At 43.0% G+C, this 27,292-nt stretch overlaps 2 protein-coding genes across 2 annotated transcripts in view; both read right to left on the reverse strand.

Annotated features, from left to right (window-relative positions):
- Positions 1–4,689: 4,689 nt before the first annotated feature.
- On the reverse strand, positions 4,690–19,093 carry scaf1 (SR-related CTD-associated factor 1). The gene is made up of 6 exons (XM_061711426.1): positions 18,923–19,093; positions 11,499–14,934; positions 9,198–9,280; positions 7,113–7,397; positions 6,893–7,021; positions 4,690–5,599 (listed from the first exon to the last, which is right to left on the reverse strand). Exons 2-6 carry the CDS (start codon positions 14,866–14,868, stop codon positions 5,462–5,464), a joined length of 4,005 nt encoding a protein of 1,334 aa, XP_061567410.1. The 5' UTR covers positions 14,869–14,934; positions 18,923–19,093; the 3' UTR covers positions 4,690–5,461.
- Positions 19,094–23,003: 3,910 nt separating this feature from the next.
- Positions 23,004–27,292, reverse strand: part of abcc1 (ATP binding cassette subfamily C member 1 (ABCC1 blood group)) — a 60,490-nt gene continuing 56,201 nt past the window's right edge. The window contains exon 31 of the mRNA XM_061712493.1: positions 23,004–25,519. Coding sequence (XP_061568477.1) covers positions 25,411–25,519 — 109 coding nt within the window. The 3' untranslated portion in view covers positions 23,004–25,410. The remainder of the gene's footprint in view (positions 25,520–27,292) is intronic.

Consider the following 27,292-nt stretch of genomic DNA (forward strand, 5'->3'; position numbering starts at 1 on the left):
GAGGAACAAGAATGCCAGGACACAGCCGAGGGTCCACATATCCACGGCTTCATCCAGGGTGGGATAGTGAAAAAGGACTTCTGGGGCTCTGTAAGACAAATTCTGGATAATGCCACTTTTCCACAAATTGGGGGCCTCGGTGGCAAGACCAAAATCTATTAGTTTTACCTTAAAGGGCTGTGAACCATGGCTTACCAGCATTATGTTATCTGGTTTGATATCTGCATGAACCATGTTGATGCTTTTTAGAGCTTTCAAAGCCGTCAGCATCTGCTGAGCAATTGGTCGTATTTCACTAATGTGAAGAGGTGAGAAATGTCTTTGGCGCATAAATTCAAACAAACTTACATCCAACATCTCGAAGACCAGACAAAAGTGGTTCTTGTACATGAAATGTTCATTAAACTTCACTAAATTGTTCCTGTCAGGGTCCAGCCTTCTGACTTTTTCCAATGCCTCTGCTTCTTGTCTGCCCGATTGGATATACCGGTAATCATTTCTCACCACTTTTAAAGCTACAAGCTTGTTTGTAGTTTGGTTTCTGGCCATTGCCACTCTTCCATAAGTCCCCTTACCCAGGAAAGCTTCCATGGTGTAACTGCAAGAGCGACCAGGAAGAATTTCATCGAGGTGGACGTTAAAACGAGCATCTGCTGAAGAATTCTCGTTGTTCATCATTGCTGAGTAAACTTTCACGATCAACAAACACAAACTATCTCGGAGATGTCCCACAGTCAACAGTTAAGAGCTTTGTGACTGACGGTTACACTCAGAGACGGTTTATATACAATATCAGCACACGTCACAAATGCGTAGTCTGCCTTTGAGCGCGACGTCATAGGGTTGCTATGGCAACTACCCGGAATTCTGTCCGTTTATGTCGATAATTTTTTTAATAAAAATATAAACTAATGAATAAAAAGTTAAAAATGAAGGAAAAGAACATTTTTTCATTTTCAACCACTATGCCACGGACTTGCTTAAAAATAACTAAGTAACTAACTAATGAAATCACGTGACTCCGCAGCGCTCCTTAAGTCACGTGACGTGACGTAATGCGAACGAGTCGAACGAGTACGCAAAGCAAATTAAATGCATCAATCTATTCAAGTAAAAGTAAAAAGTATAGTGATTCAAAACTACTCCTAAAAGTACAACATTTCCCAAAACTTACTTTAGTAAATGTAACGGCGTAAATGTAACTCCCCACCTCTGCTTTTAAGAAATGAGCCTTTCTGGTGGTTTCACCCCCCTCTTTCTCCCTCTGTTCCCGGGATCCCCCTCAAGTTACACTCACGTCCTGCCTCTCACACTTTTTCCTGTAGCCTTTCTCTTTCTATTTCATATCTGTTACAATACATTAGAATATGTTCACTGTTTTCCTTTACTCCACAGTTCTCACACTTATCACTGTCCCTTTTTCCCATTACATGCAAAGTGCCATTTACCGCGGTTGAATTGGTTTGATATTGGATATTGGATATTATGAATTCAACACCCATAAAACTTGTGATACATAACACTGATTTTGGTCAAACCACTTGTGATGTGTGATGTGTGATGTGTTCATGGTCATCTAGACTACATATCACAAAACAGTAATTATCCAAAAATCATATATATGGGCTGATTTAAAAATCATATATATGGGCTGATTTAATGTGGTTTAATGAATTCAACAACCATAAAACTTGTGATACATACCACTGATTTTGGTCATATTGCTTGTGATGTGTTCATGGTCATCTAGACTATATATGACAAGACAGTAATTATTATAAAATCATATTATGGGCTGATTTAATGAGGTTTAATGAAAACAATCGGTGTTATGTATCACAAGTTTTATGGGTGTTGAATTCATTAAACCTCATTAAATCAGCCCATAATATGATTTTATAATAATTACTGTCTTGTCATATATAGTCTAGATGACCATGAACACATCACAAGCAATATGACCAAAATCAGTGGTATGTATCACAAGTTTTATGGGTGTTGAATTCATAATATCCAATATCAAACCAATTCAACCGCGGTGTACCATTTAATCCTGTGTGGTCCAGTCTGAGTCTTGTTATGACTATTTCCTCCCTTCTGTTCCTTTCTGTGTAATTCTTTGTTATGATAGACTTTTGTATTTTGTGACATCCCTGTCCTTTCTGATCTTCCTCCCACCTTTTCTGCCATATTTCCATTCCTTTCTTCTTTATTACTGCTTTACCTTCTCCTTTTCCTAGTGGAACTGGTAATGTTATTTTCTTTTGCAGTGCCATTTTTGCTAATTTATCAGCACCCTCCTTACCTGTTACTCCCTCATGTGCTGGTACCAAACAGAACTGTACGTCTATGCCACATCTGTGTAATCTTAATAAACTATGATAAATATCAAGGAGTAAGTCTTCTCTGAAAGTTGTTGTTGATTGTATGCTTTCTAATACCGCTATTGAGTCTGTGCATACCAGCACCTTATCAGGAATAACCTCTTCCACCCACTGTAACCCAATAAAGACTGACACCATTTCTGCTGTGTACAGGACTGTCTCTGAAAATTAGAATATTGTGATAAAGTTCTTTATTTTCTGTAATGCAATTAAAAAAACAAAAATGTCATACATTCTGGATTCATTACAAATCAACTGAAATATTGCAAGCCTTTTATTATTTTAATATTGCTGATTATGGTTTACAGCTTAAGATTAAGATTCCCAGAATATTCAAATTTTTTGAGATAGGATATTTGAGTTTTCTTAAGCTGTAAGCCATGATCAGAAATATTAAAATAATAAAAGGCTTGCAATATTTCAGTTGATTTGTAATGAATCCAGAATGTATGACATTTTTGTTTTTGTAATTGCATTACAGAAAATCACAATATTCTAATTTTCTGAGACAGTCCTGTATACGGATAGTTGATTAGATCATCTTTTGGAGATATTAACATCAAACTCAGGGATATACACACCTGTTCCCACATCATCCTTTTGATTTTTTGACCCATATGTGTATATTTTCAGGTAGTTGTGATAACTATTTTTCAAGTATACGTAGCCGTAAACCCAAACCACGTGGTGTTCTACATTTACGGACAACAAACACGACGTGGTTGTCATGACTGCCGTCTACTGGGATGGGCTGTGGTCCAGGGTAGAGATGGGTCCACAGTACAGGTGCTAAATGAAGAAATGCATAGAAAAGAACATGTACGCCGTCAACCAGTTTGGTTCCTCCAAGACAGTTTTATGGTTTATATAGTGAGGTAGCATTCCCCTCCTGAAAGGGGAGTGCTTTGCTTGTTTCAAAAGCACTAGCAACTCATACTCTGACAACCGAACCCTGCAACTTTATATCACGGTGGCATGCCTTAAAATGTCTAATTTAGTAAATGTTTCAGATTTACAGGGTTCTGCAGGGACATGCAGAGACCTTTGGAGGGACAGGTGCTGAAATTTAAAAAGGGACACACGGAACACGACTTTAACACTTTGTTACATTTGTTACTTTGTTACATTACAATACAAAACTCTGTTGTGTTTTGTATTGTAATACCTGCTCTGAACTTCTTAAACCTTACCTACGACAAATACCCAGCATTATAATAACAAACTGAAACTAATACTGAAACTAATGGAAAAATACAAAACTAGAATAAGTCTGGAAACCCACTAATCAAAACTAGAGAAACTACAACATACATATACATACAACATGAATAACTGGTACATGTGCTTTGTTATCCAGCTGGTGATGGATCCACTGTCTTTAGCACCTCACTCTGCTCCTCTTCCCTCTCTCTCCACCTCCTCTCCATACGAGGCATGTCTGCACAATTAAATATCCTGATAAATAAAATATAAATCCGATGCACATGAAACATGCGCCGGCGTTTTGTTTTGTATTGTAACAAAGTAACAAATTTATTGTCAGAAAGTGTTAAAGTCGTGTTCCATGTGTCCTTTTAAATTTCAGCACCTGTCCCTCCAAAGGTCTCTGCACGTCCCTGCTAATTACTAACAGCAACATACAGCACATGTCGTGCAGTTGCAAAGCATTGTTGTTGTTGTAGTAAGGCAAAGTGAAATTGGTCAAGTGCCTTTCAACAACAACAACAACAACACACACACACCCACACACACACATGTGATGTGCACATAATTCTACTGCTGCAAACCAGACCGGTGAGTGAAAATATCTCCTCAGTTGAAGTGTCAATCTCCTGCAGAGCTGCAAAGTGCAGGGCAGGTCACGTGATGAGGGAGGTGCATGTTCATCATATCATTTTATTTAGCTGAATTAGTATTAATTGTTAGATGATATTGGAATGAATGGCACGATAGGTCCACACTTGAAAATGGAAATATTATTTTTAAAGGCCTTTGACAGAATGGCACTTTCGGCATCTGAGCATGGGGTTCTGTGACAAAAATCCACTAAACTTCACATTATGCGGAATTTGCTACAATCTCGAAATTAGGGTAAAAGTTTTTTGACTCCAATTTCAAGATGCACGCCCCGCAGAGGAGAGGGGTTACAAGTCTGGTCACGTTGCTGTGAACAGAGCTGGAATGATGGAAAGCTCCTTTGTACTGCATTTCTGTGGCATTTTCTCTACATTTCATTACAACTGTTAGAATTTGTGGCATGCCTTCTTTAACAGAGTGGAAAGTCTCACATTTACTTAAGAGTGCAATTAACTAAAAAAAGCCAAAATCAGGTCTTGCGTCCCTCGGTTCTCCTTTGCTGCTCAGTGTCAGGAAGGTACGTCATCAAAAACATGCAATGAAACAGAGACCAGACTCAATAAAAGAAGAGCACCGTTGTCTCCAGTGACTTTCAAGCAACATTTATATTTTGAGGTTCATTTATAAAGAGATCTGGTAACTTTCCCATCCTCAGAGACACATGCACAGAATACACAGACAGAATAAGAAAACCCAAGAGGATAAAATGTAGTTGAACCGTGATTCAGATGTCCCGGTCCGACAGCTCCAGCTCCAGACCTGGTAGTGTGTGTTGTCCTTCAGCATTGTCCTGCACATTTCTGTGTGCTTGATTTGGAGTCAGATGTCCCGTCAGCTGAGAGCTGACGTAGGAGGAGTGGAACCCGCAAACGCGTCCAGACCAATGCGTTTGAGGCCGGGGTTAGCACCACCGTTGTGAGACATTTAGAGGACATGATCAACAAAAACTAAAAACTAAAACTCCACAACGGTGGTGTTTATTGCAGGGGTTGTATGTGGGACTGACGTCTGCTCCACTCTCAACGCTGGACTCACGACTAGGTTTCTAGGAGAGATGTATTTACAGTTTACAGACAGAGGAAACACTTCTCACTGGCAACACCTACAGACCAAGTGGACGCTTGTTTCCGTGGAACACTTCCTGTTTCAGAGGAGGGCCGGGGTGTGGAGCCCCGTCGGGCCGCAGGGGGGCGGGGGGGTAGGAAAAAGTCCCCTCAGGTTTAGGAGTACAGCGGTCCCGGCTCCTCTTCATCCATTTTGCGGCCGTGCTTCCGGAAGTACTTGTAGCGTTGAACGTAGAGCTTGACCAGGTTGCTGACCTTGACGGGGTTGATCTCTCCGGTGCGGCTGTGGCAGATCTGAGGCAGAGAGGGAGGGGTTAGTGCTCCACCGCGGGGGTTTAACATCTTTATTATACCGTAGTCTAATTTACCCATATCTTTCTTACTGTAATATACAGGACTGTTTCAGAAAATTAGAATATTGTGATAAAGTTCTTTATTTTCTGTAATGCAATTAAAAAAACAAAAATGTCATACATTCTGGATTCATTACAAATCAACTGAAATATTGCAAGCCTTTTATTATTTTAATATTGCTGATTATGGCTTACAGTTTAAGATTAAGATTCCCAGAATATTCTAATTTTTTGAGATAGGATATTTGAGTTTTCTTAAGCTGTAAGCCATGATCAGCAATATTAAAATAATAAAAGGCTTGCAATATTTCAGTTGATTTGTAATGAATCCAGAATGTATGACATTTTTGTTTTTGTAATTGCATTACAGAAAATCACAATATTCTAATTTTCTGAGACGGTCCTGTATAGTCTGGGCCAGTACTTTTCCCACAACATTACATAAAATGTTGGTTTGTCAGAAACGTTTTGTCAGGATAGAAACTTGTTCAGATTCATACAGACCTTTGTTTCAGAAACTGTATATTCTCAACATTTATAACATACATATTTATCAGACATGTTTTTATTTATAAGGTCTTAAAAGGAGGAAAGAATTCCTGCTCACCTCAAAGACTATTTCACTACAAACTCTCAGGTCCAGACTTATGCAACCCGTCGAGCGTTAGATCTGCATCCTCCAACATGTGTTAACACCAGGGCTAAATATGCAATACGGTACCGGGGGGTCAAACTATGGAATAAATGTTCCCATTTAGCAAAAAAATGCTTCTCTGTACAAGGTTTTAAAGGATGTCTGAAACACCACTTAACTTTTGTTTTGTAAATGAAACTGCTCTGGCATAAGTAATGGATGTGCTGACACATTTTATCGTCTTGTGTAATCTCCTTGAAATTATTTTTTGTTTGTGTTCATTTGGTTTGTTATTTAGTCGTTTATTTCTTAATTATTAAATTGTACTCTTTATAGTTATTCATATATCAGATCATTTTTCTTTTGTGTAAATTCTTTGTAATTTTCATTTATTTCTATCTATAGATTTCTAATTGCTCATTTTTATATTTAGTATGATAGTAAATTTTATGTTAACTATAGGTAGAGGCACCTGATAAGCTCTTTGAGTTTTCGCCTCTTCCTGCACTTTAATTTGTAAAGTTGTTACTTTTATTTGTGTAATTTTTAACTGTGCAAATAAATAAATCTAAAAGTCTTAATCAAGCGCCGTGCACTGACCTTGTGAACGGCTTTCCTGAGGATGTCTTTGTACTCGTCCTTGTTGATGTCCTTCCGCTGATAGTAGGGTTTGATGGCGAGCTTCACTTCCTCCACCGCTCGCTCCTGCGTGTGCAGCTTCTTCAGATACTGAACACATCAGGGAAACGTTAAAACCACAACCAGAACTGTTACATTGGTAGGAATAAACAGCACATGGCAGTACTGGCTGGTTTCCTACTTTGTCGGAGTCCTTGTTGTCGTTGTCCCATCCAAAGTCCCCGGAGCTCCCGGACAGCGGGCCGGCGTGAGGCGGGGTCTGGGCACAGCCCAGGGAGGGGTGCAGGTGTGACGGGGGAGTCTTTGTGCAGCCCACCATCGGGAGAGAGCTGTGCAGGATGAACTGGGCGGGGCTGAGGCCGGGGGGTGGAGGCAGAGAGGGAGGGGGAGGGATCTGTGAGGAAGAGGAGGAGGAGGAGGGAGGGCCGTGCTGCTGGGACTGGCTCTGGTTGGCCTGGGACAGGATCTGGGGACAGACAGGACGCAGGGGGTGACAGGTTAGTCTGGTCTGGGGGTTTAGTTTAACGCTGTCGTTAGGGCTGCAGCTAGCGAATATTTTAGTAATCCAGTATTCTACTGAAAATTCCATTGATTAAACGGATAAAACATATTTTTGTCTATTTTATTTTATTTAAATATCTTTTTATTTCACAAAAGAAAGGCAATCAGATACATCCTTAATGACGGTAGGTCTTACAATTTTCTTTTGTGCACGCATGCCTACTCCCTACTCCCGCCTACCCCCCCCAAAAAAAGCACAAAAACATACACAAGAAATAAATAAAAATAAACTGGGGAAAAAAAAGAAGAAAAAAAAGAGTAAATAAAAATATGGAAAATGACATCAGTAAGTAACAATAGGGGCATCAAAACTCAAATACCTACAGATACATAAAGTAAATGACAGCAATAAAACAGCAATCAGCGTACAATGATGTTCTCTAAACCAGAGAGTAATGGGAACCAAAATTCTTGAAAAAGATGGCCACGATTTTTCCAAGGTTAGTTTTTCTAATGGTAGAAATGCTGTGAGTTGATCTACAAAAGTCTTTTTTTTTTTTTTTTTTACCTTGTCTGCACACATATTAATGATTGATACCATGACGGTAGAAACCAAAAGTATATATATGTGCATTATTACTATATTTAATATATATACATATATATACGCATCTACAAAAGTCTTAAAAGATGGCGGGGAACCGTTCTTCCAAAATAAAAGTATACATTTCTTTGCAAAGTAAGTGATCAAAATTAATATCCTGCATTTTTTGTTATCTAGTTGTAAATTATATGTGTCATTTAATAAATATAAACTACTGCTTAAATTTTATTTTGTTTAGTTAAAGAGCAATTATAAATATACATAAATGTTAGATGTTAATTGACATTACTAAGACTAAATTATATACTACAGTAGGTTCATGGCTGTGCATTTAAAAACCCTGAACTTACACCAGTCGGCCAAATTCACTGATTCACTCAAAAAACTAAGGATCTTACAGAGAAATGTTCTTATTTCCAACCTAAAAATGCCATTACACTTAACTTAAAAGGTTAGGTGTTTTTCCCACGTGTTTCAATTGAACTTTCATTTGTGTCAAGCACATTTTAAGTTCTAGTTAAGTTTTAAGTTAGTCTTTATAAGATTTTGAGTTTTGGCAGTGTTCAAAATAAAATTATGAGCACATTTTCTTTTAGTTAAAACTGTAGTGGGAACAGATGTTTAGAGGAACCTATGTATGTACCGGGTTAGAGGGGGAACATATAGGAGAACGGACGAAGAATATAGAGTGGATTACAAATAAAAGTTAAGCACTGAGCTACATGTGTCTCCTGCCTGAGCATGATGTTACAAAAACCAAACATATCCGCCTCTTTCTTCTTCTTTTACGTGCGGCGTCAGCGCGTTGTGCAGCATTAAACGTAGTCCGGGTAAATATCTGCTTTGAGCTGCAAAATGAAACGATTCCTCGAGGCAGAGAAAATTTCTCCATCATTTTTTGTAATCGAATTACTCAAATTATTCGAGGAATGGTTTCGGCCCTAGTTGTCGTGTTGCTCTGCAGCTCAGCGGAGGAAAACCTCCGACCACAGAATCTGCTGCTCGGACGGGCTCGGCCGGGCTCAGTGAGACTCGGCCGGGCTCGGCCGGGCTCTGCGGGGCTCGGCGGGGCTCAGTGAGACTCGGCCGGGCTCGGCCGGGCTCTGCGGGGCTCGGCGGGGCTCGGCCAGGCTCGGCGGGGCTCGGCCGGGCGGGACTCACCTGGCTCGTTGCCTGGATGAACTCCTGGGCCTTGGCTCTGCTGGCGATGTTGGCCTCCTCCATTTTGAAAAGCAGAGCCGTCACTGAGAGGAGGAAGGAGTGAGAGCAGGAGGTCAGAGGGCACCTGGGCAGGTGTGAGCGTTCATGGACTGACTGCAGGGTTGTGCACGACTCCTGTACGCGTGTCCAGTTCCACCTGATGGATGGTGATATCTGAAGCGAGTGTGTGACTCTGCCCCCTATAAACCAGCTGCTCTGAACGGATCTGTAAAGACGTGGCTGGAAACGGCGCCATTGTACTGTAACTGTGGGATTTTGACCAAAGAATGACTCAGGCATTCAACTACTACCACAGGAAACTGGGCGTCACGTTTCCTCTAAGAGTACGTTCAGGAAAAGAATCCAGCCACGTTGTTCACACTTGCTTTTTTTTTTTTTTAATACATCAAAAGCCACAGAATGACTTTACTTACGTTTGCCTTCTCTTTGAACTACTGACAAAACAGTTTGTCCTTTTTTCCTGCACACATAAATACAGGACTGTCTCAGAAAATTAGAATATTGTGATTTTCTGTAATGCAATTACAAAAACAAAAATGTCATACATTCTGGATTCATTACAAATCAACTGAAATATTGCAAGCCTTTTATTATTTTAATATTGCTGATCATGGCTTACAGCTTAAGAAAACTCAAATATCCTATCTCAAAAAATTAGAATATTCTGGGAATCTTAATCTTAAACTGTAAGCCATGATCAGCAATATTAAAATAATAAAAGGCTTGCAATATTTCAGTTGATTTGTAATGAATCCAGAATGTATGACATTTTTGTTTTTGTAATTGCATTACAGAAAATCACAATATTCTAATTTTCTGAGACAGTCCTGTATACTGATAGTTGATTAGATAATCTTTTAGAGATATTAACATCAAACTCAGGGATATACACACCTGTTCCCACATAATCCTTTTGATTTTTTGACCCATCTGTGTATATTTTCAGGTAGTTGTGATAACTATTTTTCAAGTATACGTAGCCGTAAACCCAAACCACGTGGTCTTCTGCATTTACGGACAACAAACACGATGTGGTTGTCATGACTACCGTCTACTGGGATGGGCTGTGGTCCAGGGTCCAATTAGAATATTCTGGGAATCTTAATCTTAAACTGTAAGCCATAATCAGCTATATTAAAATAATAAAAGGCTTGCAATATTTCAGTTGATTTGTAATGAATCCAGAATGTATGACATTTTTTTTTTTTTAAATTGCATTACAGAAAATAAAAGGACTTTATCACAATATTCTAATTTTCTGAGACAGTCCTGTAAATAAGGTCTAATGTCAGGAATCGTCCGGCTCAAATTGGGAGAGTTGAGGAGATTCAGGGATCTGTCTGGGTTTAGGACGTCCCACAATCAACCCCTCTGGGTGGAAACAGATATTAGAACATTTCTTGCCTGCAAATAATCAAAGCTAAAGGTGGTCCGACAGTTTGTCAGAGTGTCACTTTTCTGATGGTCAGTGTGGACGCAGCTCATTTAACCCGACACTAACGGGGATGACTCCATTCCCCCCGAAATAATGAAGATTAGCAGGAACAAGTAAAAGGATTTTGAGGGACATGTTGCCAAATCAAGTGTGACTGCTGAACGGACACTAACCAGACTCTAATAAACACATCTGCTGCTGTAATCCACGGTGGCCGAGACCCGCCATTGCTGAAAATAAAAGTAACGCTGCAAACAGAAACAAACGCAGCTGCAAATTAAAGAAACAACGGAAATAAAAAAGCCACAACGGAAGTGAATTATCGGGGACTATTTTTGCTGATGCACCGGTGTTTTTATGTGAGAGGAGAAGAAGAAGACGAAGAGAACGTAAGTGAAAAGGAAGAAATAAGAAGAGCGAGGAATAAGAAGAACAACGAACGAGAAAATAAGTGAAAAGGTTAGTGTTCAACGTCGCTACGTGTAATTTTTTTTTCGTCTTCTTCTCCTCTCACGTAAAAAACACAGATGCATCGGCAAAAATAGTCCCCGGTAATTCACTTCCGTGTGGCTTTTTTATTTGCGTTGTTTTTTTATTTTATTTGCAGCTGCGTTTCTTTTAATTGCAGCGGCATTTCTTTTTATTTGCAGCTGCGTTTCTTTTTATTTGCAGCATTACTTTTATTTTCAGCAATGGCGGGTATTGGCCACCGTAGTAATCCCTTTAGTTGCGTCAAATCTGTAAATAAAGTGCAGGGAAGTGAATGTTTCTGAGGATGGTGAGCGGCAGTGGAGAGAGGGACTTACGAGCGAGAACACCTCCAGTAGTGCAGTCCACTCCGGTCTGCAGACTCCAGGGGAGGGCGGACACAGCTGGGGGGGGAGGAGGGGGAGGGAGGGGCTTGCTAACGGATGAAGAGGACACAGAGGAGGAGGAGGGGTCAGACAGAGACAGAGGGAGAGACAGGGAGGCGAGGCCGCAGCCAGCCGACGAGGACGGAGACGGAGGCGAGGCCGCCGACTTGGGGGCGTCGTCCGGAGACGGGTGCTTGGCGGTGGGCGTAGACGAGGCGTTGCCCACGCCCGCTCCCTGCGGGGTGGAGAGGCTGGAGGGGCTGGAGCCCGGGGGGGTGGGGCTGCTCGGGGCCGGACCCTCCTCTGCTAGGAAGGACGGGTCCGGGGTCTTACAGCTGCTGTCCACCGTCTGGGAGTCCGGCGAGGAGTCCCGGGTGTCCCGGAAGGGCGGGTTGGGGGGTGGAGGCGTGTGAGGGGGGGAGGAGGAGGGGGGAGGCACGCTGGTGGAGGAGGAGCTGGAGGAGGAGGAGGAGGGGGCAGGACCAGCCTGGCCGGTGTGGGGACTCCCGGACTTGTTTCCCTCCCCGGCAGCGCCCGGGACGCTGAAGGAGTCCCCGCCCCAAATTTCGGGCGTGGCCTGTGATTGGCTGCCGTCTCCCGCCGTCAATCCGGCGGGCCCGCCCTTCTCCTTCGTCTTCTTGGCCAGGCGGCGGCGGCGCTTGGTGGCCAGGGACGACGTGGGGGAGGAGGCGGAGGAGGAGGTGGAGGTGATGGAGCTGGGTTTGGTTTTCTTGGACTTGTGTGTGGGGGGGGCGGCCAGGGCCGGCTGGGGGGCGGCCAGGCCGCTGCGCTTGCCCACGCCGCCCAGCGACAGCGGCTCCGAGCAGGGCTTCAGGAAGGGGGACCTGCTCTCGTTGTCTCTGCAGAAGACCACGGCGATGGAGCCGCCCACCACCGGGCCCCCGCCGCCCCCTCCGGAACCCCCCGGGCCCAGGAGGTCCATGCCCAGTTTCCCCGAGCCCACGGCGGCTCCGGTGGTGCTGCTCACGCCGTCACGCACCAGCACCGACACCTTGGACTGGAGCTTGCCCTTCCGCCCGCCGCCGCCGCCGTCCTTCTTGGACTTTCCGGAGCGGCCCGGGTCCTTCCTGCCGCCCTTGTCCCGGTCCTTGTCCTTGCCCACCTTCCGGGCCCGCTTCCCCGACGGCAGACCGGGGGAGACGCAGGCGGAGCCGGAGCTGACGGTCAGCGAGGACAGGCACTTGCTGGGCGTCCGGCCGGAGGAGGACTCGGACTTCTTGAGCGTGCGGGACTTCTTCTTGGAGTGGGGTTTCCCCGTCTTGGGGCTGGTCTTGGCTTTGGGGCTGCCGGCCGTCGGTTCCGGAGCCAGAGCTTTAGGGGGCGTGTCTTCCAGAGAGGGGTAGTCCGAGTCCAGGGCTTCCCCGTCCAGAGACAGCATGTCCAGGTCCAGCTTGTCGGAGTAGCGGTCCGAGCCGTAGCCGTGGTACCGGGGCGGCGAGGGCGACTGCGAGCGGCTGGGGCAGCTGGCCCGGTCCTCCGCGTCTCCGATCGAACGCCATTTTCTCTTCTTCCTCTTGTGGGCGTCGTCGCTGAGCTGGGCGGTGCGGCAGGGCGAGGAGGGGTTGTGTCTGGGGGAGCCGGGGACGGTGGTGGTGGTGGTGGTGGTCGTGACCGTGATGGTGCGCTTGATGGCGAAGAGGTCCGAGCCGTTCAGGTCCTGGATGGACGGGGGCACGACGGGACGCCCGTCCCGCCGGCGCTCCCTGGCGCCGTGCCGCTCCCTGGTGCCGTCCCTCTTCTCCCGGCTCCTCTTGGACCTCTTGGAGGTGCCGCCCTCCCTGCTGCTGGAGCTCTGCTTGCCCTTGCCCTCCCTCTCCCTCTCCCGCTCCCTCTCCCTCTTCCTGGAGCTGGAGTCTCTCCCCCTCTCCTCTCTTCTGTGACTGCTGCTGTGTTTGGGCTCTCGTTCGCTGTCCCGGCCTTTATCCCGGTCCCTGCCTCTCTCCCTGTCCCTGTCCCTGTCCCGGTCCCGGTCTCTGTGTCGGTCCTCTGACAGGCTGGAGAACGAGCGCCGAGAGTGCCCTCCTTTCCTGGCCGAGGGGCCGCTCTGCGAGGCCTCGGGGCTGCTGTGCAGCTTCTTCTTCCTCTTCCGACTGCTGCTCCTGCTGCTCCGTCTGGCCTTGACCTCCTTCCCAGCTTTGTGTCCTCGCTCCTTGTCTTTGCTCCTCTCTTGATCCCCCTCTTTGCCCTTTCTCCTCTTTTTTCTCCTCGCCTCCTTCTCCCCGGCCTTCCCTTCCTTGCTTTTCTGTCCATCGCGGTCCACGGAGCACAAGTGGTTCTTGCCGGCGGGCTCTGCCGGAGGGGTACGAGGGGAGGACGAGGGGGAGGCTTGCAGAAGGGAGGGCCGGAGCTGTGGCTGAGGAGACAGGGAGGAAGGAGGAGGAAAAGAGAGGTATTTCTCCTTCCTTTTGCTGACCAGCTTCCGCCTCAGATCCTCCACCCCGACCACCGGTTCGTCCTCCAGCTCCCTGTCGTCCTCCCAGGTTCCCTCCGTGCACACGGACACGAAGCCGTCCCCGTCCAGCACCCGCAGGATCCGCTCCGGCTTGGAGCTGAAGAAGGAGATGTTGGGAGAGCCGAGGGGCTGGACCTCCTCGGGAGGAGGTCTCTTACTGCCCCCGTCTCTGTCGGCAGCTCCCACGATCTCCCCCTCCTCGATCTCAGAGTTGTCAGAGTCCATCCTCTCAGCTTTGCTGCCCTCCACTCTCCTCCTGAGAGGGAGTTTCACCGGCAGACTGGTCAGCAGCTCCGTTGAATCGGGAGGCTCTTCTTCTTTCTCTTCGTCATCGTCCACCTCTGCGTTTCTCTTCCCCGGACTCCCTTTGTCGGTCCCTTCGTCCACGTCCGACGCCGGGGAACCGGTCGGATCAAAAGGATCATATTTCTCCCCGTCCTCGTCCTCCCCGCCAACCCTGCGGTCCCTGTCTCCGTCAGTGGGACTGAATGGATCGTACATCTCCCTCATCCTGTCATCTTCGTCACAATCACCACTGGACTGCATGGAGGCGTGAGGGTAGACGTCCAAGTAGGGGTTATGGGATGCGGGTGAGGTGAGAGACTGTGTTGCTACGGAAGCAGAAGTGGAGGACACCTGGGCCACCTCCCTCCGGCCTGTTACATGGTTTTGGTGAGCGGCGGAGTTGCAGAGAGAGGAGGACGTGGAGCGGGGAGAAGACGGAGCCGAGGACGAGGAGGACAGACAGGGGGAGCGCTGAGGCGGGCTCCTGGCGGGCTCGTCAAATCCACTGGGGGAAGAGGAGGCGGCCGGCCTCCGTTTGAAGCCTGATGCTGTCGTCAAGTCCATGAGCTAGGAACCGTGCTGGGGCAGAGGAGGTTGGGGGGCCACACAGGAAGAAGACCAGGGACCAATCTGGCAGGAAACAAACACACACACACACACCTCAAACCTTTGTAGCATTCACAACACATATTTCATGTGGTGTGAGACTTTGGAACAGTCTGGATATCCAACACAAGCAATGCCAAAATATAACACTATGTTAAATCAACTTCGGTCTTGAAATGTTTGTGTAATTGTTGTTCCTCATTTAGTAAGTAATGTATGTATTGTCCATTACCTTCTGGTACTGTAGTACTACCATCACTGACGTGTATGTATGTACTATATGTAGGCCTGTGTTGAAAAAAATCGATTCTCCGATTTTAAATCGATTCTCATATTAATTCCTAAAAATCGATTCATATGTCTAAAGATCGATTTAAAAAAAAGAAAAAACATTTTTTTTTTTTTCATCATTACATTACAACTTTTGGTACTTTTTTGTTTATGCCCAAAAAAGGAATATTTTGTTGGACACGAGAATAACTGGTGCCATGTTTTTGCCTTTAAATATGTTTAAAGATATGAAAACATTACAGTTTTCAGTTATAATTGCATACATTGTCTGTATTTCTTTGCTTTATATACTGTCTTGGGGTTACATTTGCATAAATGTTAAAAACCAAATTCTCATAAATGGGGAAAAAATAAAAGCGATTTCTTTCGTCCTCTGTTTCCTCCCTGGATGTGTTTGATAATTCTGACCCACGATGTTTCTGTTTCAGTTCTATCAGCATTCTGGGAGCTGATTGGTCCTTACAGCATCATTAGCTGCCAATACTTGCTGTTGAATCTCAATATAATACTAGTATTAATATGTTGCAGAACTAGACAGTCATATAATTCATGCAACAGCTGAAAAAACAGTTTTATTAACAGTAACCCAAATCAATATCGGATCGAATCGGATCGTGATAATCGATTCTGAATCTTAAGAATCGGAATCGAATCGATTCTTGATATTTGAATCAATCCCCAGCCCTAACTATATGTCCATGTCCATTATGTCCATTACCTTCTGATATTGTTGTCTTTACCATTGCTGGTATTTATTATGAATATAAGTTAACGGTGTATTATAAATATAAGTTAACGGTTAACTGTCACCCGTGGTGACAATATATATTGTTCCTGGATTTTCACACATTGTGGTTGTAAAATACATCTACATTTCATGGCCACAATGTGTGTAAATTTAGGTGAGGTGAACTGTAGAATAATTTTATTATAATTTGATATAGGTCTTTTGTTCATTGTTTTGGTTTAAATGTTCAGACAGGAGGAAGACTTAAAAACAATCTTTCAAGTTGTTAATGAGAAACGGGTGGGATTACATACGTTTTCTTCTTCCCACTCCCTTTTGAGTGTTAACAAGTTAATTTGTATTTTTAACCTGCACCTGATAAACCTGATAAAGGTATTTGTTTAATTTTCTGTTGCACGCAGGTCACTTATGTTATGTTGTATTGCTTGAAATAAATATGAATTGAATGTACATATATTGATGTTTTTAAGCTAACTTAATGAGAGTCTATGAACAGGTTTTACAAGGTTTGTGTAGTGATTAGAAATCTATTGGCTAGTTGTGGCATGACGGAGGCACGTCAGCACCAGCGCTCGCCGAGCGCTATCGTTGGGATACGGGCAACGAGAGGCTCGAAACGTACGAATCGCTGAGAAATGCACTGATCACAAGCATCAGCACTAGGAGTGTAACGATACACTAATCTCACGATACTGACGATACACGATATTGAGGTCACGATAACGATAGGATATTATAGCAGTATTTTTTTAACAACTTTGAATGAGGAACATATGACTGGAAAAAATTGTCTTTTATTTGAAAGAAACAAAATACAAAACAATACTGTACGTTTGCCCTATTGTTACAGTTTGTAATGCTTTATAACTGTTTAAGTTTTAAAGAGAAAGCCAGGCCAACCATTTTCCACAAACTGAACTAAAAGTAAATGTCAGGTTTGCATTATGATCTTCAGTTTCATACAAGTACAAATATTTTGACACAAACTGAACAGTTTCTCTCATGTATGATTTGACTTTTTTCTTTTCCAGAAATTTAACAACTAAAATTAAATAAGTAAATAAATGAATAAATACATACAATTTTACATCATAAAAAAGATTGATTCATGCTCACATTATAAGTGTAAGAGGAGATTTATTTTTGTTAAGAAGGTTATTTTGGTAATTGAGGGTTCATTATTTTATAAATCTATTCTTTATATTGTGATGTAAATCAGGGACTATAATGACACTAGTCAGTTTATCTGTAGTGATTAGTCTGTTTTAGATTGGGCGGAGTGATACGCCACAGTACGGCACTAGGTGCTGTGTTGATGTTCTAAAATCCTACACTGTTGAGGGACATTAAAGTACACTGGAACTCAGCAGAAGTTGTCCCCGTGTTTATCCTACTCACGACCCATCCTGCATCCATGACAACCGCGTGGCTTTGTAAAGGGAAGGGCCACGAGGCTGACGGTGCGCATCTACAGTCCAGACCAGGGGTGTGCAATCCTGGTCCTCAAGGGCCGGTGTCCCTGCAGGTTTTAGAGGTTTCCCTGCTTCATTGCACCGTGATACAAGTGACTGTGTCGTAAACAGAATTGTGCAGCCCTGGATGACAAGCTGATGATGATGATTAAGTAGAATCAGGTGTGTTAAAGCAGGGAAACATCTAAAACATGCAGGACACCGGCCCTCGAGGACCAGGACTGCCCACCCCAATAAGCTCATACTGTGCAATATTCTTCACTCATTTATGTACAATATTCTTTCACTCATTCATGTGCATTATTCTCTCATTCATTCATTTTCATAGTGTACCATTAAATATATTTATGTTTCCTGTTTCTTATTTTGTTTTTTTACACAGTCTTTGTTAACATAGTCTTTGCATGTGTGCACTTTTACGGAGCTACTGCCTAATCTCATTGTACCAGTATAATCGTAATAAAGGCTTTCTATTCTATTTCTGTGTAAATGAAAATCAATAAAAAGAACTATGAAAGAAAGAAAGGAGAAGAAATGTAATCACGAGTGGCAGTGTCAGCTTTACGTTCCTAGTCATTCTGCTTTGTTATATATATATATGTAAAACGGTCCAAATCATCCCCCCTGTAAAACTGCCATCCCCCCTTTCCATCCCTTATGTCATTTCATCAATGAATGTGGTTTTACTGCTATTTCAACATTTAGAGTCATCACCAGAAAAATAACTTATTTGACAATTTCCACCTGTTTCAAGTAAATTTTCACTTGAAATAAGTAGAAAAAATCTGCCATTGGGACAAGATTTATCTTCTCATTACAAGCAAAAAAATCTTGTTCCACTGGCAGATTTTTCTACTTATTTCAAATGAAAATCTACTTGAAACAGGTAAAAATTGTTGTTTTTTTCCAGTGATGAGTCTTGTTTTAAGTGTAATGAGATTTTTTTACTAAAATTAGACATTTTAACTAGAAATAAGACAAATATTCTTGTTAAGATGTTGAGTTTTTGCAGTGATCCATTTTACTTATCCTGTGAAGGACAGAGTCATATTGATAAGTTCAGAAAAATGTTTTTTATTGTTGTGTTTTGATGTATTTGATGTAAGCCCAGTGGATATTTAAAGCTTACAGAAGGCTGCATTTAACTGCTGCTATGTCATTCCTGCTGTATTTCTGCAGATGTTTTGGTCACTGCTATTATTTGTAATATATTATATTATTTGTAATCAGCACAAATTATCTGTTCCCATATGATAAAATCCACCATCCCCCCTGATTCTTTTTTACAACTCGAGTACTGTGTATATATATATACACAGATATATATATGTATTGCGCTGTTCCGTCCCCTAAACAGCCGTCTCCGGCTCAGGTAAGGTGTTATTTAGGTGTTATTTAAGTGTTATTTAAGTGACACATTTCCATCAAAGGTTTGTCAGGTATTGAGCTAACCTAGCCGCCTAGCTCCGGCAGTCAGGAGAGCTGTGTGAAAATTATTTACCTTCAGCGCGGCAATCCTCGGTCCGAGATCACACCCTCGGGCCTGCATTTACTTGTTTATATGTTTTAAATTCCAAACCCAATCATTTAAACGAAGCATCAGTTGCTTTTTGTCGTTTTAAAAGCGCAGCAACAGTCCTATCCCATTAATCGCCGCCATCTTCCTTCCCCTGGAACCGGACGACAGAGAATCATGGGAAATGTAGTTTTGTGTGCAGCTCAGCGAGTCCTGCAGGTCCTGCACACATGACTGAGGAAATGATGCACCGACAACCTCCAATTTCCATATCCAATAATCTAGGCACTCTCTCTCATAAAATCACATGTATTCGGTGTGTTTTTTACACGACACATCCTGTTTAATTGGGTAAATAAACTACGGAAGAGTATTAGGGCCATGCAGGAGAAAAAACATTTAAGAGGGGAAGATTTTTCATTATTATGCACTTCGACAAAAAAGTCGAAATGTCGAGAATAATTTGAAATACAATTTCAAGAATTTTTTCTCAACATCTCAACTTTATTCACGAAATTTTGACTTTTTTCTCAACATTTCGACTTTTTTCTTGAAATGTATTTATTTATTTATTTTTATTTAGCAATATAAGACAAATTGAACAATAAATGAAAAAACATTGAAATAACATGCAAGGAAAGGAAGAAGCCTGGTGGCTTATATAGAATCCTTTTCCATTAGTTTTTTTTTAATATCAAGATTTTATTAGCTTTCAACATCATCATAAACCAAGACACACACACACACACACACACACACACACACACACACACACACACACACACACACACACACACACACACACACACACACACACACACACACACACACAATTAGGGGGGGAAAGCATTAACACAAATAATAAAAAAAAAAGAAAGAAACAGGAACAGAAAGAAAAGTAAATATATAAATGAATACAAAAAAGGGAGGGGGTACAGTACAGTGATGTAATACGCGTTCTTTGATTGTACATGGCATTTAAGATGCTTCTATTACACAACACAGCAGGAGCAAGGTAGGAGAGGTTGTCAAGTTTACGAGATCAAATTGGTGTAATGCTTGTTTTTGTCCATAAATGTCCACACAACGTCCCAATGTCCTCGAATGCCTTTGTCAAAGTCTAAGAGCAGATTGGTGGCACGTTCCATGCTTAAAATATCCAAGTAGTCTTTAAGCCATTCAGATAGATGAGGGTCTGTGCAGCCTCCAGTTCACGAGGATGATTCTCTTTGCAGAGAGAACCGAGGTTCATAAGATAATGTGTAGAATTAGATTGAATATGTTTAGGTATCTGTCCAAGAAGGCATACCATAGGACAGATAGGTTCCTGAACCTCAAGCATGTCAGTTAGGACCTTTATTATGCCAGAATGCCTTGACAGCAGGGCAGTCCCATAGGAGATGGAACAAGGATCCATGCCCCCCACAGTTATGCCAACATTGATTTGACAGCTCTTTATTTATCTTGGATGGATTGGAGGATGGGGTCATATAGGCTCTGTATAATATCTTGAATTGTATGATCCTGTATGGGACACACCTGCATGAGACAATGCCGTTCCTCCATATATTACAGCTCCCCCCGGGTTTGACCTGTTTGACCTGCTGCCTTCAGGAAGACGCTACAGAGTCATCAGGTCAAAAACAGCTTTTTCCCTAAAGCCATAACCGCCCTGAAATTAATGTGAATGTCTTCATGTGCAATTACTGTTTTTACCGTGCAATACTTGTTCCCGGCCTATCTGTGCAATATTCCACCACATGTAATTATCTGTAGATATGATCTCAGATCTTGATTTGACTATTTAAACATGCACCTTAACCTTTTTAACCTTTTTATATTATTTTATATATAATATATTGATTCAACACTGTTTGCACTGGAAAGGTGATGCTGCTTTTAATCTCACTGTACCCATGCATAGTGACAATAAACTATTCTATTCTATTCCATGACTCCACTGTTGTAGAGGCAGTGATGCACCAGGATCATTCTCCCATGCCTGTTGGGTGGGTATAAATGGATTAGGTGAGGAGAGGAGCAAAAGTTTATAAATGCTTAAAGGAGCAGGAGGCAGGATTTATGAAAAAAATGCATATACGTTTTAAGTTTTCTAGTAATAATGTCAGATGAAGCGTTCCAAACCAAAAAGAATGAGCCCTCTAGTGTATCTCTCCGTTGCCTTGAACAGGCTGTTGCTGCAAAATGTGCTACAATTCCAGACCGGAATTTCCCGCGCTGTCCTGTGGATGTGACGTCACATGACGCTGCATGAGCGTTCTCGGCGGCGCACGAGTAAACATTGGATACGCGCTTGAGTCATGGAGGCAGCTTCAACTTGAATTGGGACTGAAAACAGATGCTGACATGGCTCATTTCCTACTGACCAGGTAAGATAACATTGTAAGTCATATTTAGAGCTTGATTTGAAAATCACATGAGATTACACACGCGCTCCCGTGCCGGCTTCGCTGTTGGCTGCAGGAACCCCGACGGTCGTCGTGGCGCTAATGAGTCTCATTTCTTATTCTTGCCTCATGCTCCTTTAAAGTTGTGCCTATTTTTGTAATGGCTGACATTAAATTGTTATCTAGTTTTGTTTTGTATGCAGGGGTAGAGTTACCAATAATTGATTTGATGATAAGCCAGGAATTATGTTTCTGGTAGACCAAATTCCACTTTCACGTCAGAGAAGGAGCGGATACCTGCAATAGGAGGGAGTTTACAGGCGACACCAACAGATCATCAGGTTCAACACCGTAGGTGAGAACGAGATCCAGGGTGTGATTAAAACAGTGCGTCGGTTTGTCCACTTTTTGTGAGATATCCATCGATTCTAGGAGAGAATTGAAAGCTAATTTAAGATTATCACTTTCAACATCCATATGAATATTAAAATCACCCACTATGATGAATTTATCTGTACTGATCAATAATCCAGAAAGGAAATTTGAAAATTCAGACAGAAACTCTAGATAAGTACCAGCAGGGGGCCGGTACACTACCACTAACAAAACTGGTACCAGCATGGGGCCGGTACACTACCACTAACAAAACTGGTACCAGCAGGGGGCCGGTACACTACCACTAACACAACTGGCTTCTCTGATTTCCAGCTCGGGAGTTTCAGACTAAGCGTGAGGCTTTCGAACATATTATAATTGCATTTAGGTTTAGATTTTTCATTATAAATGGTTCCTGACAAGTCTCTTATTACTCTGTAATAGTGATTCCCCGGACAGCAGCACTCATGTCCAGCGTGTGATGGTTCATCCCCGATGCTGCAGAGTCCAGAGACGTCCCCGCTTCCTCTCCAGGGTATCATTTGTGAACGGAGCTCTTTATTGCAGTGCTTGACAAAAGCTTCCACAATTGTGTGCAAAGAGATAAAAGTAAAAGTAAATGTAAGAATAATAAATGCCTTTCTTATTTTCATCGGTGGACTGCAAAAACTCAAAATCTTACCAGGAATATTTGTCTTATTTCTAGTTAAAATGTCTCATTTTTAGTCAAAGAAATCTCATTACGCTTAAAACATAATTCGTCAAATAACTTATTTGACAATTTTCACCTGTTTGAAGTAAATTTTCACTTGAAATAAGTAGAAAAAAAATCTGCCAGTGGAACAAGATTTATCTTCTCATTAGAAGCAAAAAAATACTTGTTCCACTGGCAGATTTTTCTACTTATTTTAAGTGAAATCTACTTGAAACAAGTGAAAATTGTCAAATAACAAGTTATTTTTCTGGTATTGACACTTGTTTTAAGTGTAATGAGATTTGTTTGACTAAAAATGAGACATTTTAACTAGAAGTAAGACCAATATTCTTGTTAAGATTTGGAGTTTTTGCCACCGGTTCACTCCCAGACGGCACGGACCGTCTGCTGCGGAAACATTTAAAAGCAAAAACCAAAAGGGAAAACGTCCCAGACTCAGCTGGAAGACCAAACGTGTCAGCTGGTTTCTGCCGTTTAATAAAAGCTGACATCTCCATGACTTATGCCACCTGAAACGTGAAATAAAACCATTCTTCAATTGAGTCAAACTTTATATTTAAACATAAATTCTTTTTATTTCAAAACTTTTAACACAAATAACTGCATATACATATAAAGCATCAAGTATTCACGTCGTACTTTCAATTATGCATAACTACCATGCCTTTTGCATGACTTTTTTTTTTGCATGCCTTGTGCATGAGTTTTCAAAGCGGTGAAACAACGTTTTTCACACCAAACTGTAACAGAACTGTGAAAGCTTGTAGTTCTGAAGATGAAGAACAGCAGCTTCCGTCAGCTTTCCTACGTGGCCTAAATGTCCTAAAGCTCTGGCTCCAGACGTCCTGCAGCCCCGTCCCAACACCGGAGCCTCTCTGCCCGCTGGACACACATCACGGTTACATGGAAAGCCTTTTTTTCCTTTTCAAGAAAATAGTAAATCCACTCCATGTAGCGGCATCACGCCTGACCCAGTGGTGGGGTTTACTATGCTGGCAAAAGGAAACCTTCATTTTCTTGTGAGATCATTCGGCCCCGCTGGCGGTGAACTTCCTCCCCCAGCGGGCGAGGCCGTAACGTTCTGGGGGGACTTTAAACTTTAAAGGTAAAAAGCATTTTTTTGCCTTTTCTCCTGTAAATCATCTCCTGCTGCATTAATAAAAGAGCGCCGTACCCACCGTCCTGACCGCGGGGGAAACCCCTCCACCGTAACATTCAGATATTGCACAAGTGTTGGAATAAGACGGATTTGTTGCACTTCAAACGAATGAACTAAAATGCCTCCAGAGCTCCTGAGATTTTGAACAGAAAACATTGCATTTCCAACGATGAATAACTGTAGGTGCACTAAAACCTTTGGGCCACGCTTTAAGCTATCTTTAAGGAGTTTTTTTTGTGCACAACCCAATAAAGATGTTAAAACTATATTTGGTTTTCAACAGAAAAGGTTTTGAAAACATATTTTCTAGTTTTTTTCCTGTACAAAAGCTTTCCAATTAGCACTCGACTGTTCCCCGCACTTCAGAATTCGGGTGAAAAAACAAACAAAAGAGAAGTCTGGATTGATTTCCTGAGCTGTAACTCAGGAAACGTCCGTCCCCTCAAACGTACTGGAGTACCAGAGTCAGACCCCACATGGAGTACAACGACAAAGAACAGAATCAAAGTAACTTACTACCGTCAGTTTGTAACTTGTTGTCATGTGAGCAGCCATTTGGGAGGCAAATCATTCAGATACAAAAACACACATTAAAAAGAAGATCAGAACCTCCAAACAACCATTTTCTTATAAAAGTGGAGAGCGCTCCCTCACAGAAGCAGACGTATCAGAACAGTGTTGTCTCAAATCCTTAAAACACCCGCCGCAAACTAAAGTATGACCTTACAGAAACACGTGGACTCAAAGCTGCTGCCCAAAGAACAAAGAGAATAAAATAAGAACAAAAACAGTGCTGAGTAAAGAGAGAGGAGGGAAATCTGCCATGGAGATTCACCCACAGGATTGTGCGTTTGCAGTTTGGTTGAGATCTGTGTGTGTTTGGTTGTGTTTGGTTGTTAGTTGTGTGTTTGATTGTGTGTGGTGTGATGTGTGTGTGTTGGTTGTGATGCGTGTGAGGTGTGTGTTGGTTGTGTGGTGTGTGTGTGTGTGTGTTGGTTGTGTGGTGTGTGTGTGTGTGAGGTGTGTGTTGCTCATCAGCTGAGCCTGCCGTCTCCCTCTCCTCCTGATTCCTCAGAGTGGTAACGTAGTGACAGAACACGAGCCTCCTCTTCCTGCTGGAGTTGACATTCAGGCCGGAGCTTCCTCCTGCTCACCCTCTCAGGCCGACCTCTGACCTCTGACTGACCTCTGACCTCTGCTTTAACACAAGCATACGGACTTTGACATTCTTTCATGAAGAGACAAACACACTAGACATCAGTGTGATATCAGCCGCCTGCAGGCTGCAGACTGGACTGATGCTGCTAGTGAGGACAGAAACAGCAGTCAACAGCATGTATAGCTGTAAACTCTCAGCTGCAGCTGCGTGGCAGTAGATGAGTGATGTTCCTTGCTGAGGACACCAACAGCACAGATCTAGTGCAGTCTAGAGATGGATGCAGACGTCTCCTGAAGTCACGGCTGATGCTCTAAAACAGCATTTGAAAGCGTATGAAGGCAGCATTTGGCACAAGTGATTATGTAGTTTCCAGTGTGGATCTCTGCAGCAGCTGCAGGTCTTAGTCTGAACACGCTGCTCCACGTCAGGGGCAGCAGGGGAAAGATCTGGGGACAGGAGGACGGAGGACGGAGGACGGAGGAGGCTGGTGGAGCAGCTCAAACTAACCCCTCTGCTCCCGCTGCTGCGTTTAAACACCTGAATCCTAACAAGCTTGTCTCCTCTCCCTCCTGCTGGTGAAGCCAGAGCCTCCGGCAGCAGCCAGGAGGGCTGGGAGGCTCAGAGGAACGGCTGGAACACCCGGAGACGCCTCCTGCTTCAGACCAGCCCGGCGTCCCTGGCCATCCTGTAGAAGGCTCCTCTCTTGGCGACGAGGGCCGAGGGAGAATCGAACTCCGCCATCTCCCCTTTGTCCAACACCAGAACCCTGAAAGGAGACACAGCACTGGTTGGTTTTCTGGAAGTTTCACAGTTGCCTCAGCAAGACCTGGAAAGCACCGCAGTGATCACTGGTTCCTTGTTCCTTCCTCCAATAATCGCCACAGTTACATGATGTTTTTTAATTCGGAATTAATTACCGTATTTTCTGGACTATAAGCCGCTACTTTTTTCATAGGTTTTCAACCATGCAGCTTATACAAAGGTTTCTATTCTGTGGATTTTTCTTCCACTGCTCGTGGCGCTCTAACCGGAATTAGAATCAAAACTAAGACAAAATAAATCCAGCAAAGTTGCTGCCGTGTTAAAAGACACTGTTAAGAAAGATCTATTTAGGTACAAAAGGAAATATCTAATCTAACAACATAAATATCCGTGGCTTGCCTATCTTTTTTTTTTTTTTTTTTTTTAAATAGAGCGCATTCGGCTTGTATATCTTTTTTTAATTATTTCTTTAAAAATAGAGCAGGTGGGGCTTATAGTCCAGAAAATACGGTATTCCGAATTAAATAATTCAGAATTAAACTGTTTTCCTTCAAGTTTACATGGAAATAGCAATTCTGAATTGAGGTTTACATGGAAATAGGGTTGCAAAATTCCGGGAATTTTCAAAGTTGGAAACTTTCCATGGGAATTAACGGGAATATATAGGAATTAACGGGAATTAACAGGAATAAATAAGAAATTTACAGAATTGAAGGTTGGCCCTTAACAGGGAACTTGTAGTTGGGGGAAATATATTGTAGCATAGTCTTGGCTAAAACAACCAGATTTAATGCAAGTACACTCCTCAATCACATGCACACAGCACATTGCTTACTGCAGGGCTATTGAGGCCACGCCCCCTACAGGCACTGTGCATTCCTCCGTCACATGCACACAGTTTACTGCAGGGCTATTGAGGCCACACCCCCTACATGCACTGTGCATTCCTCCATCACATGCACACAGCTTACTGCAGGGCTATTGAGGCCACACCCCCTACATCAGGGGTAGGCAATTCCGGTCCTCGAGGGCCGGTGTCCTGCATGTTTTAGATGTTTCCCTGCTTTAACACACCTGATTCTAATTAATCATCGTCATCAGCTTGTCATCCAGGGCTGCACAATTCTGTTAATGACACAGGTACTTTTATCACGGTGTGCTGAAGCAGGGTAACATCTAAGACATGCAGGACACCGGCCCTCGAGGACCGGAATTGCCTACCCCTGCCCTACATGCACTGTGCATTCCTCCATCACATGCACACAGCTTACTGCAGGGCTATTGAGGCCACACCCCCTACATGCACTGTGCATTCCTCCATCACATGCACAGGTGATTTCTTGAAGCCTGGAGGCCACACATTTGAGCTCAAAGCACAAGACTATTGAAGCCACACATTTGAGCCCACGGACTATATAAAGTCAAGTAAGTTTTGATAATATTATGGGGTAAATATATTTGATCTATAATGGTATTAATGTTTAACTTGCATTACTTTTTGATTGCGTGGGGGAGTGGGGTGAGTTAGTATTTACTCAACATTTATGTTTTTGTTCATTAAAATAATTGTTCATACAAGAATAAAAACTAAAGTTCTACTCAAATAAATCTGTTGAAATGTCATGTTTTTGTATTATCTTGCATGGATATCTGCTTATGACAAAATAAATATTTACATTTATGTTTGGATATGATACAGTTTGTTTAAATTACCCCCAATTTCCAGTTAATTCCCATAAATTCCCAATAATTCCCATAAATTCCCATAATTCCCATG

This window comes from Cololabis saira, chromosome 21 (assembly GCF_033807715.1).
Source record: "Cololabis saira isolate AMF1-May2022 chromosome 21, fColSai1.1, whole genome shotgun sequence".
NCBI lineage: Eukaryota > Metazoa > Chordata > Actinopteri > Beloniformes > Belonidae > Cololabis > Cololabis saira.

Excerpts from the sequence above, each read along its gene's own strand:
- scaf1 (XM_061711426.1), bottom strand. The coding sequence starts at position 14,868 with ATGGACTTGACGACAGCATCAGGCTTCAAACGGAGGCCGGCCGCCTCC. Across the intron at positions 7,398-9,197 it reads TCATCCAGGCAACGAGCCAG|ATCCTGTCCCAGGCCAACCA; the intron begins GTGAGTCCCGCC and ends GTCTGTCCCCAG. Across the intron at positions 7,022-7,112 it reads ACAACAAGGACTCCGACAAA|TATCTGAAGAAGCTGCACAC; the intron begins GTAGGAAACCAG and ends TGATGTGTTCAG.